This window comes from Dermacentor andersoni, chromosome 1, assembly GCF_023375885.2.
Source record: "Dermacentor andersoni chromosome 1, qqDerAnde1_hic_scaffold, whole genome shotgun sequence".
Taxonomy (NCBI): domain Eukaryota; kingdom Metazoa; phylum Arthropoda; class Arachnida; order Ixodida; family Ixodidae; genus Dermacentor; species Dermacentor andersoni.
In genome coordinates, this window is record NC_092814.1 from 349,570,080 (window position 1) to 349,589,687 (window position 19,608).

General features: G+C 43.8%; 1 protein-coding gene across 10 annotated transcripts in view; it reads right to left on the reverse strand.

The window, feature by feature from the left end:
* Window positions 1-19,608, reverse strand: part of LOC126516489 (uncharacterized) — a 93,280-nt gene that overhangs the window by 15,830 nt on the left and 57,842 nt on the right. For 9 of the 10 annotated variants that reach the window (XM_055063902.2, XM_050166618.3, XM_050166616.3 and 6 more), the window contains 2 exons: window positions 19,322-19,379; window positions 4,117-4,282 (listed from right to left, as the gene is read on the reverse strand). In XM_055063902.2, the coding sequence (XP_054919877.1) occupies window positions 4,117-4,282; window positions 19,322-19,379 (224 nt within the window). The remainder of the gene's footprint in view (window positions 1-4,116; window positions 4,283-19,321; window positions 19,380-19,608) is intronic. The other variant, XM_055063903.2, reaches the window with a different exon arrangement.

A 19,608-nucleotide genomic window follows, 5' to 3' on the forward strand; every position in this document is an offset into this window, starting at 1 on the left:
CATGATAGCATCGGATTGCAATTTTAATATACAAGAAACCATAATTCTGTTATGTGCAAACTCAAACACAAACCCCCTTTTTCAGCTGCCGTTTGAGGTCTGTCTGAGTAGGAGTGGTGCGCCACACTTGGTTCCTTGCAACACCACCCAGATGGTACTCACCTACGCGCATACATGGCAACCACCATGGGGGGAAAAAGAAAAGAACCAGAAAGCTGGCCTTTGTACATAGTGTTTGGTGCCAACATTTCCAGGAAAACATTACGGTTACATCTTTGAATGCTATTGCGTTCCCTCTTAAAGGCAAAGCTTAAGCGTCCTCCAAGTTTTCTGATAGCCAATTTGGAGAATGCAAGCATTATGCGATTAAATATGGTATGTAAAATGGCACAGCATTATCTTGTATGGCTAGCAAGTACTGTGGTAGAGCAAATGCTAAATTACAACTGAGCTTTGTAATTTGTACTCACAGTTCAACTGTGAGTAGAAAAAAAGTATACATAAACATATTAGTGTGTACAGCAAAAGGTATAACAACACTAGGACCATGACAACCACGAGTTATGGACTGATTGGCGAAACATCATGCAGCTGCTATCAGGAAGGCGACAGTGAACGTACAATGAAATATAGCAACTTTAGTCTATCAAAACAGTGCCTCTAAGACGGTATTAAAGTCGAACTTTGTTATATGAACTAATGGATGTAACGAAGTACCTAATTATAGTAAGCCTCACAGTCTCATAGAAACCGATGCACTTCAACTTCATTTCAGTGAAGGAAAAATTTCCTTCAAATGAATATAATAAACGTTTGTTTTAGTTAAAGACAAAAATTTACTGATCATCTACGCCAGTTTTTAGGCTGGAATGTGCTGGCACACGTCTGCCTGCACATTTCACAGCCGAGTTGTGACTACTCGCGCGATGAAGTAGAGAAAAAAGGCTGACAGGGAGGATCTTTTTTTCCTTCACAACACACAAACTCTGCAGCTGCCATCTCACATCACACTCTGCCAATGATGCACACTCTTGCACTCTCTTGCACTCTGTGCCTTTTTCGAAGGTTTCGTGCTATTACACCAGGATGAAAAGTGAACAGCGGAGCATGTGGCTTGCGGCATGGAGGAAGGATGCTTCAGCACCTGCCACTATAAACTGCTGCACATGCGTAGCCAAGAAGTTTTGCACCGTCCTGTAACTATATTATCAAACGATCCATTCAATTTTCCTTTCTTTTTCTCACCACTGGGTCAGACGAACCCACGTCACCATTGTCTGGCACTTGAAGCGACGAATAGGAAGAATGAAAAATGAAATAGATTGTTAGAGAATATGAACCCTGCTTGTGTTCCCAGCTACTGCTCCACTTATCTCAGCCTTGTGAACATGCTGCCAGAGTGTTTGATTATGTGGAATGCTTGTTGCTGTCTGTGAGTAGAGGTGGAGTGCTACAAGCCCCCGATTAAAAAAATACATTGTGGCGTTTAACGTCCCGAAACTGAGCGTTTTTGCATTCCGCCCCCATAAAGATGTGGCTACCACGGCCGAGATCGTAAACCCACAGCCTCGTGTTGAGCAGTGCAATGCCATAGCCACTGGGCAATTGGGTGGGTAAGCCCTTGATTCCATGCAACGATTCCATGCAATCGCTGAATGCCAGCATAAAAAAAATGCTTTCTTTTTAAAGTGAAGCTTGCTTTGTGAGCCCTCCCAGACTTGGTAGATTGTGGGCTGCTGCTGCTGGATGCTGCTGCTGTCTTGCCAAATAGCTCACATACGGAAAATACACTCGAACCTCGTTATAACAAAACGGTATATAACGAAATAATGGATGTAACGAAGTAAATGATATTCCCCTTGAAATCCCCATAATGATATTCCCCTTGAAATCCCCATAGAGATCCACGTATTTAAGCCCTCCTTCTAATGAAGTGAAACTGTCCTGCCAATGGATATAACAAACTAGATTCCTCTCTGAAACCAAAGGATACCGAACTGCTACATGCCAAGTACATCGCTTTTCGTGGGGTTTTCTTGAGTGTGCTCACCTACGCAGTTCAATTACGCCATGGACGTAAATATTAGTGCAAGAGCAGGAACATTTGACATTTGTGAAATATTCTCGTGTGTGCATTTTCTAAGCCTTATGTGTATAACAATGCATCAAATTTTGATTGTCATAAGTTTATTTCTTATTTTTATTGTTGTTATTCATGAATAAACAGTACATATATACCAACACAAAATATTTGTTTCTCACTTTACGGTCACCCTAGAAAAATTATGGTAAATTGTTTTCGAAGTAGGTCCCTCTGAAGAATTAGAATCTGCAATTTAAAAGAATCGACCCAGGGCAGTCACATACGGCGAAAAAAATCGACCCTCAAAGGGTTAATTAACCCGTTCATGAAAGCCTCACATCACCGATTCTAACATGTGCATTGAATACCCCCCCCTCCCTTTTCCTTTATTTATAAGTGTCTGCTTGTGTATGACAGTGAGAGTTGTATGAAATCAAAGACTTGCAATGCTCTGCTGGCAGTTTTGCGAAACGCTGCAAGATCTGTTCTGCTGGTAGTTGCACATACACAACGAAGGCGAAGATGGATTAGCATTGATGGCTGCATTAAAAAAAGCAGTTAACTCACTGACAAAGACGTGGCAAAAAAGTACTTTTCGGGGTCTTTCGGAACAGCACAGTGTTTTTGCATCGGCCCACCCAGTGGTTACAAACAGCACCCCCTTATCTGGCGGCAAATGCTAGCCATGAGGGCCAAAAATCGTTATAAAAAAGTAAAGGATATAATGAAGTAAGGGACGCTCCCTCTTCAACTTCATTACAGCGATGTTTTACTGTGGCAATTTTAGTAACGAGTTGTCAGTGAGAAATCACAGCCTCAGCGTCGACAAATAAAGGTGAAATGTTTCATTGAATTGACTTAGCTCTGCCCCAATCATAGATTACAGCAGAAGGCATCCAAAGCTGTTTACAGGAAATTTTCTTCCTATAATGTAGAAATACTAAATTTGCATTCGACAATGGCGAGTTTCCCCAAGGAGATGACAACCCTGCGATACCCATTGTGCCTTTGCCGACTGAGTCACCATATTGGCAGCCTTCACACACCTGAAGCATCGGACACAGCTCCAGTAATTTTTGTTGCCTTTACCCGAAACATTCTTTAACTCAGCCATGGTTCCAGCCCCTCACTGCCATAGTCAGACACTGCACTGCTCCACGAAGCCAAAAAAGAGATTTGAGGAGCTGAGACGCAATACACACATGTGTAGACTAGCAACTATTCAATGACAATGGTGGAAATGAACGAATACATCTAGCATAAACAAGCTAAACATGGTTACAGGTGTTTGCTTTTTAGCTAGGTCAAGCTTGACTGTGCGTTTTCTCCATTGTTCTTTTGAAGCTCCATTTCATTTCAACTAAGGCCACAGACAATGAGTCATCACACAGTGCTGATCAACAACACTGCTGATGGAGCTGGGCTAGATGGTCAGTTCTGGCCTGCATTTTGAGGTCAGTGTGCATCTCGCACCTCGGAACATAAATTTTGTAGAAGTAGTTGTAATTAAATGATTTACATGGAAACCTGCAGAGTGGAGGCAGTTTCATCAGAGGGAAGCTCGGCATCCACCTGAATTCCTTCGCAACTCTGTGCAACATTAACACAGATACCAACATTCCCTCCCAAAACAGATGTAATCAAAATGGCATTTTAACAGCACTGCGTTCTTCATGTCTTCTCCAGATCTTCTTTATGTCTCACAATCCAAGTGAATTTTCTGCCTGGTTGCAAGGACATTTTCTCTTTCTGTTTCCTTTTTCTTTTTGTCAAACTTAACCCAAGAACACTACACTAAATTGCACTCACTCCTGTGAGTGCACACAAGATTTTTTTTTCTTTTCTGTTGGTTAATGGCTATGCTCAAAGTCCAAGCACACTGCTAACAGACAGCGTGCAAAAATGAGTGGATACATAAGACAGCTAAGGGCTAGGCCTGCAAATTCACAGATTATGTTATGTTTAACCTAACTCTATCAGATACAGAAAACAACAGTGACAACCGTAGCATGAAAAGTGTTTGGCTGCATTACCGAACTCTCGTGTCCTGCTGTCCTGGACGCTGAGCAGTGATGGAAGTGCCTCCCTGCATTCGGTCCACGGCCGCAGAGGCAGTCCCGGCGACGACTGGGCCTGCTTCAGTGCGACGTGCATCGATGCCCACGACTCGAGCAAAGCAGGTGGGTTCTTCCATCCACCCTGTCCAAAACCACAAGATACAATTTAACACCCGATAGCAACACAGGGGCTCTGAGAGACCTCTTACAGCTGGAGGACTCCAGATTAATTTTGATCTTAATGGCCACCCAAAGATGGGTACGCGATTGTTTTTAGATTCTGACGCTGTTGGAATGCAGCCACTATGGTCGGGAATTGAATCTAGAGAAAAATAGCATGTGGGAATTCCAGTAGGGATGACACTGCACAACAACAGCACCAACTACATGGTGGTGGAACACAACACCACGTGGATATAAGCATACGAAGTGGCAGGCAATGAAGCCAGAAAAAGCATAGGGGAAGTTAATTGGTATGATTAATTGAAATGTAGAAATAATTACATACCTGCCAACCTTTGAACTTTAGAATTTGCAATATCCGTGGACATGACACCAGGAAAAAGGTGGGTGGGGCGTTCTATGTTTTCTTTGAGCACATGCCATTTGAGGGATACATACGCACTTCATTAACAATATTTTACCTTTAGATGCAACACACCAGCAGCAACCAACTTAGAAGCAATACATTGTTTATAGATCACAGTGACTACCAAAAAATCTGCTATTGCAGATTTCACCTGCTTCAGAAACTTGTTGCAAGCATCCCTCTGGCATCCTTCCACCATCAAGAAACTTCCAATGGAAAGCTAGGAGACCAACGAAGGAATCTTTTTTGCCAACAGAAATTATTTAATGTAAAACTTCACGTAACATTCGTGCGGTTGTAAAACGAGCCGAAATTCATAAACATTACGAAAAGAATTGGCAGGTATGTAATTAGGTAAAGGGGAGTGAAAGTGGACAGCAATATAACTTGCTGCAGGTTGGGATCGAACCCACATCTTCCACATTAAATGGAGAATGTGGTTTAGTCAACATGGACCAACAACTAGCAACATGGAGTTGCTTCCAATTGTGTTGCACTAAAGCGCACCTTCCTTTAGGCACACTATGGAGAAATATTAAGTGAAGCTAAAGCAATACTTCAGCATTCATAGGCATCCAAGAACAGCTTTCATGAATGAGAAAGTAACGCATATGTAGGATGGGAATAGTGTCATCACTGTGAATATATGGTACAAGTGCCAATAACAATAACATACTGTTCAGTGAAATGTAGAGAATCACATACAATAAAGTTAATAACTTTGTGTTTAACATGAAAAATGCAGATTGGCCAAATTTATCAAATTTTCCTACAGAAAAACACACTAGTGCTGCCTCTCGACACCGTGCTGCTTATGTTTTCTGTTTTGAAACTTGTGGCACCCCTCTGTACAGACACTTAACTCAAAGCAGGCAGAAGTTCCCTGCAGAGCATTACTCCTGAGATCCCTAGCATATAGCTAATTTGGAGATCATGGTCGTCACAAATATTTGAACTGAAGAATTGTGCAGCCTCGCCTCTACAGCCTCAATGTACTTGGCTACTTGGCAATTAAGTAATTTCCAGGAATAAAACTAATGTTGTGGCATTGTTAAACTAATCTAACTGCTAATGACAACTGCTGTTGTAATTGAGTATCACCACAAGATGAAGCCACTAAATTATATAACTTTGCCTACAGCACACACGTGAAATTGTGTCGAACACAACTTGGGCAATTCCATCACTTTCTGCAAGGTCCACTGCTGCATCATATCATTCCACCATGTGCCTTGCACAACAATATTCGTAAAAGCATTATTTGCAAACATAATGAAGATACGGATACACCAAATATAAATGCATCTGGAACTTTCTTGTCTGTCACCGCACATGCGTCAATTTAAAAAAAAAAAAAGTCTTTGAATAAGTAGCCAGTTTCGTTTTACACACGAACGCAATGAACGTAAGCATTTAAAAAAACCTTTAGCAGATAGCTAGAGTGTGCACAACTCTATATTAGAACCAGCTGAAGCTTTGAGAGTACTCTCTGCTGGTTGCTGTGTAGCGCACACCTACTCTCATGACATTCACAGAAACTTTGGCAAGTATGTGAGGGTTTTAGAACTCTGCCATACACATTTTTTAGGGCTCTCGCCAGTATCTACTTAAGGTCTACTAACTGCCCACAGGCTCATGCTACCTCTGCTCAATGCAATTTTTAGAGCGCAGCTCTAAATTTAGCCTTTCCTGCGGTGAGCATCCGCATTGTTCGTTGTAACTGAGCGAAAGAACACAGCGAAGGATGAAAGGAAACGCAGAGTGCAGCGGGAGATGAAAGACTGCGATAGCGAGAGCGTAAGGAGGAAAGCGGAGGAGGCAGGTGCAGCGGAACCATGAGGCCGGTATGGTGAAAGCGTGAGAAGCATACCATAAAAACCCACGTGTAATACAAGGTTTTGTTCCTATTATTAGCATCCCAAATTTTCACCTCATACTATATGCGGATCCGAACGAAAATTTCAGTCAGAAATTTGGGCTACAAGTTTTGGTTTCGTTACTGCTGCATGGCTATGGCTTTACTTCGTTATTGCTGCATGGCTACGGCTTGGTTTCGTTATTGCTGCGTGACTACAGCGTCATTTCTTTATTGTTGAGTGTGCACCTTGGCAGCACACGTGCAAACCACGATTCACGAAGTGCATCTTTCTTATTCCACATTGAAGGACCAAGATGTCCGGACCAAGAAAACAGTATTCGGCTGCTTTCAAGAGAAAGGTTATTTTAGCCGCACAGGACATCGGGAACAGTGCTGCCGGGAGGCAGTTTGGCGTCAACGAGGGAAGCATGTACGAATGGCGTCAACAGAAGGAAGCCTTTTTCGTGTGCAGCGGAATGCGAAGAAGCTTTCGCGGCCCGAAGAGTGGGACATTCCTGGAAATCGAACTCGCCCTGAGGGAGTTTGTATACCAAAAGCGAGCCGTGCATCTAGCTGTGAGCATGCAGCTTATGCAGGCAAAAGCTAAGGAGCTTGCAAGAGAAAAAGGGCTACCGGGTTCCGCCTTCAAAGTGAGCAAGCACTGGATTTATCGCTACATGTGTCATGCTGTTTTTTTCTTACGCCGCCAAACTTCGATTACGCAAAAGCTGCCTGAATCATTCGAAGAGCTGCTTGTGGCTTTCCAGCGATATGTTATTTCGCTGTGCAAGTCCAAAAACTTTCAGCTAGAGCAAATCGGCAATGCTGACCAAATGCCGGTTTATCTGGACATGCCATCGCCCCTCACCAAGCACGAAAAGGGCTCTAAACATGTTTATGTCCAGCCCACTGGCAATTAGAAAACACGAGTTACCGTCATGTTGTTGTGCACGGCAGACGGATGCAAGCTTCCTCCCTATGTCGTCTTCAAGCACAAGACAGTACCTAAAGGTGAGGAGCTGCCAAAAAATGTGGTCGCGAGATGCCATGAGAAAGGCTGGATGAACGGGAATCTTGTGCTCGACTGGATAAAGTCTGTCTGGTGTAGGTGGCCTGGCGCACTGTTGTCGTTCCCGTCCATCCTCGTGCTGGACGCATATTGTTGCCATTTGGCTGACTCAGTGAAGAGGCTGTTGCGTGAATCCAGCACTGAACTCGTCGTTATCCCGGGTGGGATGACATCTCAGTTGCAGCCTTTAGATGTTTGCATGAACAAGCCGTTCAAGGACACGGTCAAGCGGTGTTAAGCAGATTGGATGCGTTCAGGTGAGCCTGCAGTGACGCTGACCGGGCGGCTCAAGTGGGATTCGCTAGCCGCGCTATCCAAGTGGATTGTGGACGCATGGGCCAGCATACCAGAGGACCTTGTGCGTCGTGCATTTAAGTACGGCATCTCGAACGCGCTCGATGGCACAGAGGATGAGTACCTCTGGGAAGATATGTCTGACAAAGAACTATCCGAAGAGAGCGCAGCTGAGGAAGACAGTGATTGAAGTGCGGAGTGCAATTAATATAAATGTTTTCCTCGAGTTTTCCTAACTTGTATTATACGCGGACAAAACATTTTTTTTTTCCCATTTCATGTCCCAAAAATTTCACCTTGTACTATATGCGGGTTCGTATTATACGCGGGTTTTCACGGTAATGCCATGCAAGATGCGCTTTGCCGCGACAATGGCTTCAAGATGGTGCCACCGTAGCGTGAGTAGTTTGTATGGAAACAAAGCGCTGCATGAATGGAGGTCCGTCTGCGGTAGCTGCTGTGAAATCGCGCCCACGTGTCCCCCACGCACAGCTTCTTGTTATCTCCCGATTAGCGAGGCATTCACGCCACATTTCGCTCCATTTGCAACGTGCTGCATGAGACAGATTGTCCATGCCAGCCAATATATCACGAAATGAAAACATGTATACAGCTGTACTCAAATTTCACATTAGAGAGTATCGTAATCGCCGGTGAATTTTTTTCACTTGCCTGGAGGAATTATTACAAGTTGCCTGCATATTCACAGGTGCATACACAATAGCGTCATAGCATGAGGAAGGACAGCTGATGCTGCCGTATGCAGGTACCATGCCACAAATTGATAAAAGAGAAACACACACAAGAAATTGACAGTTTTAAAACCGGTGTTCCCCCTTAAAGGGCCCCTCACCAGGCCCCATAGCAAATATTGATTATATGCTGGAAGTTGTTACATGTCCTCTAGGGAGCGTTCTGCTATAAAAAATTTTCATATCGGCTCATTAATTGTTGAGATAGAAATATTTCAGTGCCGCGAACCCATGATTTCAGCAGGCGGGCTCCACTGCATAGCGAGACTCCCTCTACACTCGCCCCGTCTAGCCTTCGCAAGCAAAATTCCTTCCCTGCGTTCTCCCATGCCGGACCTTGAGGATCGCGTGACACATACGTCATGGGCACCGCCTTCACTTACTTTTTCTCCTTGCTTTTTTGTCTTTTTTTTTTTTCGCCAATGCGCACTTCCGCCGGTTTATCAGCTGGCGGCATTGCGCGCGAGCTGTTTTTGTTTCGCGCAGCGCACAATTTTGTGCACTGTGCACAAGGAAGCATGACTAGTAGTATAATTCAGTGCTACACGAATACTGAGGCAGAACAAGAGGCTCGCAGAGCATGATCACGCACAGGAACACCGTAAAAAATGGCGTAGTTTCGATACCTGCGCACATGACTGCACAACTGCGGGAACAAATAGACGAAACGGAAGTACATCGCGCTTTTGCTTCGGTGCGAAGTAAAAAAAAAAAAAAGCAAAAAAAAACACACACACACACAGACATCCCGTTTGTGTGTTTTATTATTACTCTAAACCTCAATTCGTCAATTCAAGCAACAGATCACACAAATAACAGATGTTGCCTTGAATAATTCTCGAAGTCTCGTGTCACCACGAACTACGTCACGCTGCGGACACGATTACATAAGAGCAGGAGCTCGACTACGTCCCCGTCCCTCTCCGGGCAGATTTGCTGCGAGTGAAGAGGGAAACGGTGTTCGGATTAAAATTTCAGGCCTTTCCGCGGCACGTAGCGATGTAATTCTTTGCAAACATGATAGTTGGCGCGCATTGTATGCTCTGCGCTTGTCAGCTCAAAATGGCCAGACCTTGTGAGGGGCCCTTTAAAGGGCTGCTAAACCCCCTCCGATATTTTTTAAGCATTTCAGGAAACATGCGCATTGAGTTCAGAATGCCGTCATGATCAATGATGCCAAACGCTGCAATGTTACGAGCCACGGGCACGCCTCAAAATGAAAAAACACTCCTGTGCTCCTGTCCCGGCTTTTCCGATATCCCCAGCGCTTGTCGTGACGTCACCAGGGTGCATCTGGTAATGTAACCATAGTCGGGTACAACTTTAGAAAAAAGGGGAGGCCCCGCCCAGATGACCGAAGCGCGATAGCCGATTGCTTCCGCGACAAAAATAGTCCCGCTCGAAAAATCATGCTCCTGAAATGCGTAATTCTCGGCATAAATAAAGACTTTTGTATTTTGATGACTGGTTTAGTAGAGCTCTCATGTGCTACAGCACATGCCGGATCGCGAGAGAAAAATAACCCCGTGCCTTCTACAACGCTGGCTGTCGTCTGCTCTCTAGCTTCATTGCAAGTGACAAAAGTAGAAAGAGCAGCTCTGCATGGCTTTTGCGCTTGTTCACATGCACACAGTGTATCTGCTACTCGTTTTCCAAGCTTAAAATGAATCAATTGCTATTGAACAAGTACTTATATAAAACAGTGCATTTATCGCAACCATTACAAACCTGGGGCGACAATACGGTCGAGGCAGGAAGGTACAAAAATTCTTCATTCATCGTTTTAAATAAATACTCTTGCTTTTAAATAGCATACAATTTATTATATTTTTTGGTTTTGTATTTTCGCAAATTTTTTTCCTTCTCACTTTTTTTTGCTTTTTTTGCAAGCCTGCAATCTCGTCAGTTCGCGCAAAGCATTTCATGCGCGTTTTCCGCCGTGGAGCCCAGCGAGCTGACATCAGACTTTGTTGACAAATGAGCCTTGTGTCGCCTCGATGTCCACACCACGAAGGAGCGTCGACAAGAAGAACAGGAGTGGCCATATCCTGAATAGCGATTCACGCAACGTGATCCTCCACTGCTACACGTATTGGCGTAACAGGGAGCCTGAACGCAGCGTGGAGTCCACGACCAAGTTTGACGCCGAGATGCTCGGTGTCAGCAAAAGCACAGTGTTCAAGGTGAAGAGGGAGGTCGAAGCGTCGCATATTTCAGGTGGCAAACTGTCGACGCCCTCGAGAAAGCGCCCATAAAATGCGGAGAAAAGAAGACACAGGATGAAGTATGACAGCTTTACGTTGTGCACGCTGAGGTCATGTGTGCATGATTTCTTTCGCCGCAACGAGATACCGACGGTCGAGAAGATAACTAACGAGTTCTCGAAGTGTATGGATCTCCTATCACTGAAGTGGTGTACTGTGCGTTGCCTGCTAGTCGGAGATCGGATTGAAGCACGAGAAGAGGAGCTGCAATTCGCTGCTTATCGATCGGGATGACATCGCTGAATGGTGGAATCGCTACCTTCGTGACGTGGAGCGCTAACGGGCAGAAGGCCTAAAGATCTTTTTCCTGGAAGAGACATGGGTGACGGCGGGACACACTCTGTCGATCGTGTGGACAGACACCGTGGTGCAGAAGCGCAGACGCCTATATGCTCGAGCAAATGGCCTGTCGACGGGTCTGTAACGACCTTCTGTAAAAGGCCAGTGCCGATGCACATCGGCAGCAAGGATGGCTTCGTTGACGGCTGCTTAGATGTATTCCGAAGCCAAAAAATAGGTGACTACCATGAAGAAGTGGACAGCAATCGCTACGAGTGATGGTTTAATTACGTTCTGCAGAAGTTGCCAGCTGGTAGTGTCATTGTTTTGGACAATGCACCTTACCATACCCGGCGAGAAGAGAAATTGCCGACGACAGCTTAGAAGAAGAAAAAATACAGGAGTTGCTCAAACGCCAGAACATCACCTACAGCGAAAGGATGGTGAAAAAGCTGCTGCTTTTTCTTTTTACCGTTCTCTTAACACTGTCTTGGAAATATTTAATAGCAACATATTACGAGACTCGAAAAGCAGCGTTGAGCTGTGTTGTGGGAAAGCATATCGAGCGCTGGTAACATACCCTTATGTGCGACTGTGTCGCAGCACGCATTCTACAGCTTGCGCGTGCAGTGAGCACTGGTGAACAGCAATCAATCGACGGTGCTACACAACGCTCGAACACCGCCGCTAGAAGCTCGGCTATCTCACTGCTGACAATGATCGTTCACGCTACATTGATGGCAACAAATCTTTGCGTTGAAGCTTCTTCAAATATTTTCTGTTGAGACACTCGTAGGTTTGTTTCATGCGTGCACACTTTTCTGATTTCTCCTGAGAATGGTTTTGCTCCATCACTTCACCCCGTCCGCCAAAAAACGCAGCGACACAGCACACGAACACACTTACCGCTAACAGCAGGTACCAGCCTTTGGCAAACTTTTCTCGTTGTAAATTCATTTGGGAGCGAAATAAAACAACATGGAACAAGCACACAGGATGTGTGTTCGTAGCGGTCGCCGCGGGATCCTGTTTTCAGGCAAAACATAGCGCAGCGTCAATGATGCTCGCTACAATGTTCCTTCGCCAGATCACGTCTGAATAAACGCATGCGACACAAATGCCGCATCGTAAGTTCACAGTAACATTTCCGGCATGATAGACCATCACAAACAGTTCTGCAATCCACTCTGACGAGGGGCTGACGCACACAGCTGATGCGACTTGGCCCAGTTCGAAGCGCGGGCGGCCATCTTCTCCGTCGGTGGGGTCACCGGCTGTTCGGCTCATGACGTCGATCCAGAGTGCGCGCCCATTGGTGGATGCTCGTGTGCACACGCCTCGGAAGAGTAAACGCCCCCTTTTTTCTAAAGTTGTACCCGACTATAGGAACAGACGACGTCGATTGGTCGAAGAAGAACCTACGACATCCGGTTAGTTTGCTAGCAGGTACGCGCGCTCCCTGCTTTTCCTCGTCGTGTGGCTCGCTTTTGCACACTTGCGAATTGGTAACTACGGCCTGCAACGCAAGTGCCAAATTGCTCGTGTTCCAACACAGTCGTGCTTAGCGGTCTGATTAGCTGTGCGAACAGAGTTCTACAGTGTTTTGCGTTGCCTAGAAGGCATCTGTGTGCAGTGCTTGGCTACAAGTGCGCTGACTGGAAAAACGAAACGACGTGACGTCGGCTACCTCATGATGACGCCTTGCACAATGCCTGGCTTGAGCGCATTGGAGTTCCGGCAGAATCAAAGTGCAACGGCGATTCACGTGTTTGTGGGCACCACTTGGGTGCAGCCTGTGCACCTGTATTCATGATGCCATTAGCGCGGAACTGGCTAACAGCCAGTGGGCGAAAAGAGCAAAACGTACCAACCCATATCATCGCCATGATCTGGGCAAGGTGGCAACAGCGGCTGTTCATCTGCAACGGAGGTGCTTCGGCACGGAACATCACCGTACAGACCCATTACACTGGCGAGCCTTTCTAGACGTGCACGCAACGCAGGGCCCATAGCGGGTAGCTGAGAAGGGCGGAGTCAAGGCAACCGGAAGTGGAGAGTGTTTTGAAAAGCGTGTTGGCGATGACGTATGTCACGTGACATTTGGAGGAGCACTCAGTGAGGAGGAGATCAGCCAACGAACGGAGCATAGTGAAGGAAAGAGTGAAATGAGGGAGGGCCGTGATCATCAAACGCATGTAACTCCACTATTATGGCACCATTTCGAAAAATTCTCATGGCTATGGGTTCGTTGCAGATTCATGCACAAGTGCAACATCACAACTAAATTTTGACCGCGGGATATCGAGAACTGTCAAGCACTGCTGAACGGCTGCGGAAACCACTATCTCATCGACGCATGCGAAGGAAAACGACTGACCGCAAGCGACGACTGGCGGACGAGGCCTCAACTGGTAACGGCGTCTGGTCCTCATATATTCAGCACCACCCCACGGATCGGCACTTTGGCAGCAGTGACAGTGGTGTGCGCACGTTTTTACAAGCATCCATTGCATTTTCCAGGTTGGTGCACACGTCTTTGCATTGATCTGACATAGCTAGTATAATACTTAGCCGCTGTCGCTGCTGCCCTGTCCCCTTTCTTTTGTATGCCTGTTGTACCTATCATGTCAAAAGAGTTCGCAAAGCTGTTGCAAGATTTTAAAGAAGAAATGAGAGCCGAGTGGAAAAGCACAAAGGATGCTGTCGAACGAAGCATGCGCACAGACGAGCGAGAAATGCGTGCGGAATTTGAAGAAATAAAATCTAGCTTGAATTATGTTAGCTCAAGTCTCGATGATGCGAGCCGTCGACTTGACTTTGTTCTCAACGAGAACAAAGGTATTAAGAAGGAAAATGAGGCTCTCAAACTCAGGATCCACGCTCTCGAAAAAGATGTTGCTGACTGTCAAATAAGCATGCTAAAATCAGAGCAATACTCACGAAATCGAAATATTGAAATCAAGGGAATAGTAAAAGCAGATGATGAGAGCCTTGCACAGCTCCTGACGAAAGTTGGTGAAGCTATCGGAGAACCCATATCAGCCTGTGACGTCGATATGTGCCACAGGGTGCAGACTAAAGATAAAGATAAACCGAATATCATTGTCCAGTTTCAACGCCGGGAAAAACGTGACAGGGTTCTCAAAGTCGCTCGAAAAAAGAAGATAACGAACACTGCCATCGGATTACAAAACGACGCTCCGATCTATATAAATGAGCACTTGTGCCCGGCAATGAAAAGAATCCTGGGGCTGGCAATTTCCCGAAAGCGCGAAAACGGTTGGAAGTTTGTTTGGACAAGGAATCGGAACATCTTTGCCCATCGTACGAAGACGTCACCTATCATTGCTATCTGCCACGAAAGTGATGCGGAAAAGATTAGCAGCACCTCACAGTTGTAGTGGTAGAACCATACGATTATGCCTATTCGCAATGTTATGTCGGCTAGTTATATTGCCCCTGAGGACATTCAGCACGTTGTGAAATCGAGGAAAAACGGTATTAAGTTGTTCAAAGTGATGCACTTAAATGCACGGTCACTTCAACCAAAAAAAGAAGATATCACTTTGCTGTTGGAATCATGTGGTATAAATTTTGACCTTTTAATGTTCACAGAAACGTGGTATACTAGTGAGTCAGAACATTTCATGCTGCCGGGGTTCAACCATTTCTTTTTAAACCGCACGGAAAGTAGAGGGGGTGGCGTTGCCATTCTAACAACTCTCGAGTTCTGTGAAGTAATTGAAGAATACAGCCTTATCACAAAAAAACTACGAAGCCTTATGTATCAAAAAGGGTACAAATGTATTCGCCGTTCTGTATCACCCTCCTAGCGGTTCTATGGCTGATTTCCTAACATTTTTTGATCGTCTTTCGTCACATGCAAATGCTATGAATTATATGCTTACTGTCGGCGGGGATTTTAATATAGATGTCTTGAAGAACTCAGTTACAAGTAATGAATTTTTATCAGTGCTTGAGTGCAACTCTTTTGCAAATGTCATTACTATGCCAACACGAGTTACTGAATCAACAATGTCATTGTTGGACATGTTTGTTACCAATTCTATAACAGAAGAAAGCATTTCAGGGGTACTAAGTTGCGACATAAGCGATCACTTTCCTATATTTATTTTCCTGAAAATGCACACAAACCCGGCCTACGTGAAACCAGAAGAATTCATGTACCACTCAGTGACACCTGCAACATTGGAGCACTTTAGACACCGTATCAAGCAATTGCATTAAAATGATATTTTGGCCGATGGAGATGCAAACAACTCGTATAATAACTTTATAACAACATTGAAAGAACTTTACTTTGAATCGTTTCCTCTCAAGATATATCACAGACCAAACAAATCTCGGAAACCATGGATAACAAACTATCTAAAGCGACAGATAAACCATAAAAATAAACTTTACCAGCAGTTTGTTAAAACACGTAATGCGGACTTATGGACTGAATACAAGACTGTCAGAAATAAGTTGAATAAAGAAAAGGAAAGGGCAAAAAGGGAGTACTACTACCACATATTCGATCCACAATGTCCAGAGCGACGTAATGCCATGTGGAACAAACTAAATGAAGTACTGAATAAAGGAGCCACTCCCACTAAAATCGAAAATCTGGAAATAGACGGAAAAAGGTTAAACGGAACTGAGCTTGCAGAGCAATTCAATGATTTCTTCGTGAAAATAGAAAATGCCAGCCATAGCGCACAAACAACAACCAGCATAAATCCGATACAAAACACGCTTTTTCTTAAGCCAACTTCCAGTTCTGAAGTAATTACACTATTCAGTAGAATAAAAAATAGTCGCAGCTGTGATTCTGATGGCATAGAAATGCGACCAATAAAGTATGTATTAGATATCATAGCGGAAGTACTAACACATATCTACAACTTGGTGTTATCAACAGGTATTTTTCCAACGCTCATGCAAATAGCAAAAGTTACCGCAATATACAAAACAGGAGACAAAGACAATTTAAGCAATTATCACCCAATATCCATACTCCCCATTTTCTCGAAATGCCTTGAAAAAATAATAAACGATAGAATTGATATCTTCTCTAGAAAGTACGACCTTATTACCGAATGTCAGTATGGTTTCAGAAAGAAACGTTCAACTGAGAGTGCTCTATTAGCCCAAAAAGAAATCATATTAGACAATATCGAAAACAGGCTTTTGACACTTGCATTATATTTGGACTTCAGTAAGGCGATTGATCGCGTAAGTCATGAATTATTATTAAATAAATTAAAATGCTATGGATTTAGAGGAATCTCGCTCAAACTTGTTCAGTCGTATTTGAGTGCGCGGTCTCAGTACGTTGAAATAAATGGCTTTAAATCACGCACACAACCAATTAAAACTGGGGTGCCACAAGGCAGCATTCTAGGGCCTGTATTATTTTTATATTACATCAATGACATAATCAACATCGACGAAGATTGCAAATTTATAATTTATCCTGATGATTGCACACTATTTTTTACTGGAAGAAAGTTAGGTACTCTCGAGGCACTAGCAGCAAGCACCTGTTATAAGCTTCGCGATTGGTGCACTAAAAACAATTTGCTAAATGAAACAAAAACAAAATGTGTCCTTTTTCGAGCCCTTGGCACATCCCTACAGTTACCTCCCCATATTACCCTAGGCCCACACAAAATTTCAGTAACCAAATCAATTAAGATGCTTGGAGTAATTTTTAATGAACATGTATCCTGGAATGAGCAAATAGATCAGATTAGATTAGCTTAAAGCTGAGACGCGTGGTTGGTGCTTTAAATCGTTGTCGATATCTTTTGCCTCTTACCATAAAGCGACTTATTTATCAAGCTCTCTGCTCACTTGAACTACTGTGCTTTAATATGGGGAAACACTACATTAACCAATTTGAATAAGCTAAAAATACTTCAGAAAAGAGCTATTAGGGCAATAGAGAACATACCATACCTTGAACACACCAGCCATCTTTTTCCTAAGCATAAAATTGTTACGGCGAACAATATATACAAATGCAGGCTGCTAAAATCCTACATTAGTGCAACTCGCGGGAAGCTTGACACATTTCTCATACTTACAAATCTTGAACCTACTCAAAGTATTTACTTCCATCGGTATAGACCCCCCTGGAAAACTCCATTCTCACGCACTATTTACGGAACGCAAAGGCTTAGCTACACATTACCAAGCACACACAAAACCACATTACCACATTAACACATTACCAAGTACACATTACCAAACACATTACCAAGTACACAAAAGGTCTGTTCCTGCTATGCTGTTCCAGCGAGCAAAAACCATCTGCACAAGATAGGAGGACTGTCTGCGTGATATTGCGAGCATCTGTGAAGATTTAAGAACCTGTGGCTACCCTCCGTCCTTTTTGTCCTCGGTACGGAAAAAAGTGTCACTCCCAGAAAGACAGCATTCTACATTGTCTCCCAAAAGCAAGCTGCGATTCCATATGCCCCTGGCACAAGTGAGACAATCGCTCGTATCATGCGCAGGTATGACGTCAAAATTTTGCATGTGCCAACTCACAAACTAAGAAAAATTTTAGTAAACATAAAAGACAAATTGCCACAGAAACATTTCCTCGGTGTAGTCTACACCATAATGTGCAAGAACTGTGATTACAAGTATATCGGTGCGACAGGTGACTTCAAGAAACGTGCGAAACAGCACGAGTGTGACGTCAAGAAACAGCACGTGGCCTCGAGTGCCCTTGCTGAACATGTGGAATCTACAGGCCACAATATTGACTGGGGAAGTGCACGTGTCCTGGCCAAGGAAAAGAAGTTTGTGTCACGCCTGCACCTAGAATCCTTGCACATACAGACCACGGCGAACACGCTGAATAGGCAAGACGGAACACTTCCGACGGTGTACACTCGCTGGTTGCGTCACGTACTGAAACGTACTTAAATCCGTCATATCTCTGTTATGGGTTTTATTGTGAACAAGGCTACTGTATGGGGAGCCGAAAGGTCATTAGATTTTCAGTTATCTTGGTCGATGCATCTTTTCGTGCTTATTCAGCTTTCTTGCTATGTTCAAAAAGCGTTTCAGGTCCCCTTTAGAACATGCAATAGAAAAAGAAAGAAAAAGAAAGAAATCTATCTCACAGTTCTGACTACAGCACAAAGCAGCACATTTATTGGGAGGGAGAAAATTAACTTGCACAACATTAATTAAAATGTAGCGCAGTTTGACACTTAGCAGAAAGGTCATCTCGAACGCATGAGCAACAGAAATCCTCTTTGTACAAATATTATGGGTGTCCTCACTCAAGACACTGCATAAATATTGTGTCTTTATTTAAAAAGTAATTTTTATTAAGGCTGGGCATTAATTAACTTTCTGTCTGATTTTACTACTCAAAGCACTGATGCTTGGACTAGTAGAGTCGTCAGTGCAAAAAACTGACTTGAAATAGTTATTAAATGCTCCTGATATAGAAGGAATAGAAGAGGGTTGTTCACTAATAGTGAATGTTGATGAGAGTGGAGATGGGGGGTTCATAGTTTTCCAAAAATTTACTCGGTTAGCTTTCACGAGTGTAGCTAGTGTATTTGTTGTAATAAAGGTCACTTGCATCACATACTTTAGTCTTTAACAATGACTTAAGTGAAATTAGCAAAGATGAATGCTGGCTGGCTGGCGAGGAGTTTCGGCACTTGTGAAGCCACTGAAATCATCGCATAAGTTGAACATTAAGTGACAGTGTGTTGCTTCTTTGAACTTCATAGTAATGTACATGCTTGAACTTTGTGTCTGCATCTGAATAATAATAATAATAATAATAATAATAATAATAATAATAATAATAATAATAATAATAATAATAATAATAATAATAGCTTTATATATAAAAATTATAATATTCACAGACCCACAAAATATGCATACTACACATATTTTTTTTTTTTATGAGAACTGGTCAATGGTTAAACTGCATTTACATCTGTCGGGGTCATAAAATTTCCACAGTATGGGAAATGTAAGCAAGAAACAAACAGCAAAGCAGTAATTGTTCCAAGTTGGCTCCAAGGCACTCACATTGCACAGCGGAGTTGGGCCAGCTTGGCCTTCAGCATTCAGGCCAAGGCGGGACAACCTGCAACAAGAACTGTTATGAGCACTTACAAACATAATTAACAATATTGGCTTGGCACTTGCCACTAGCCAATTTTCTAACATGCACCATGTTCCCCCATAAAGGGGCCTGAAACGCCCCTCGGGCTTGGTGAAATAACATAGTATGCGGGTAGCATACGCTGCTGTGAACATCTCAGCCAAGTTTTGCTGTCACACGCATTGCGTAGAGTTTGCAAGCGGAGCGTGAA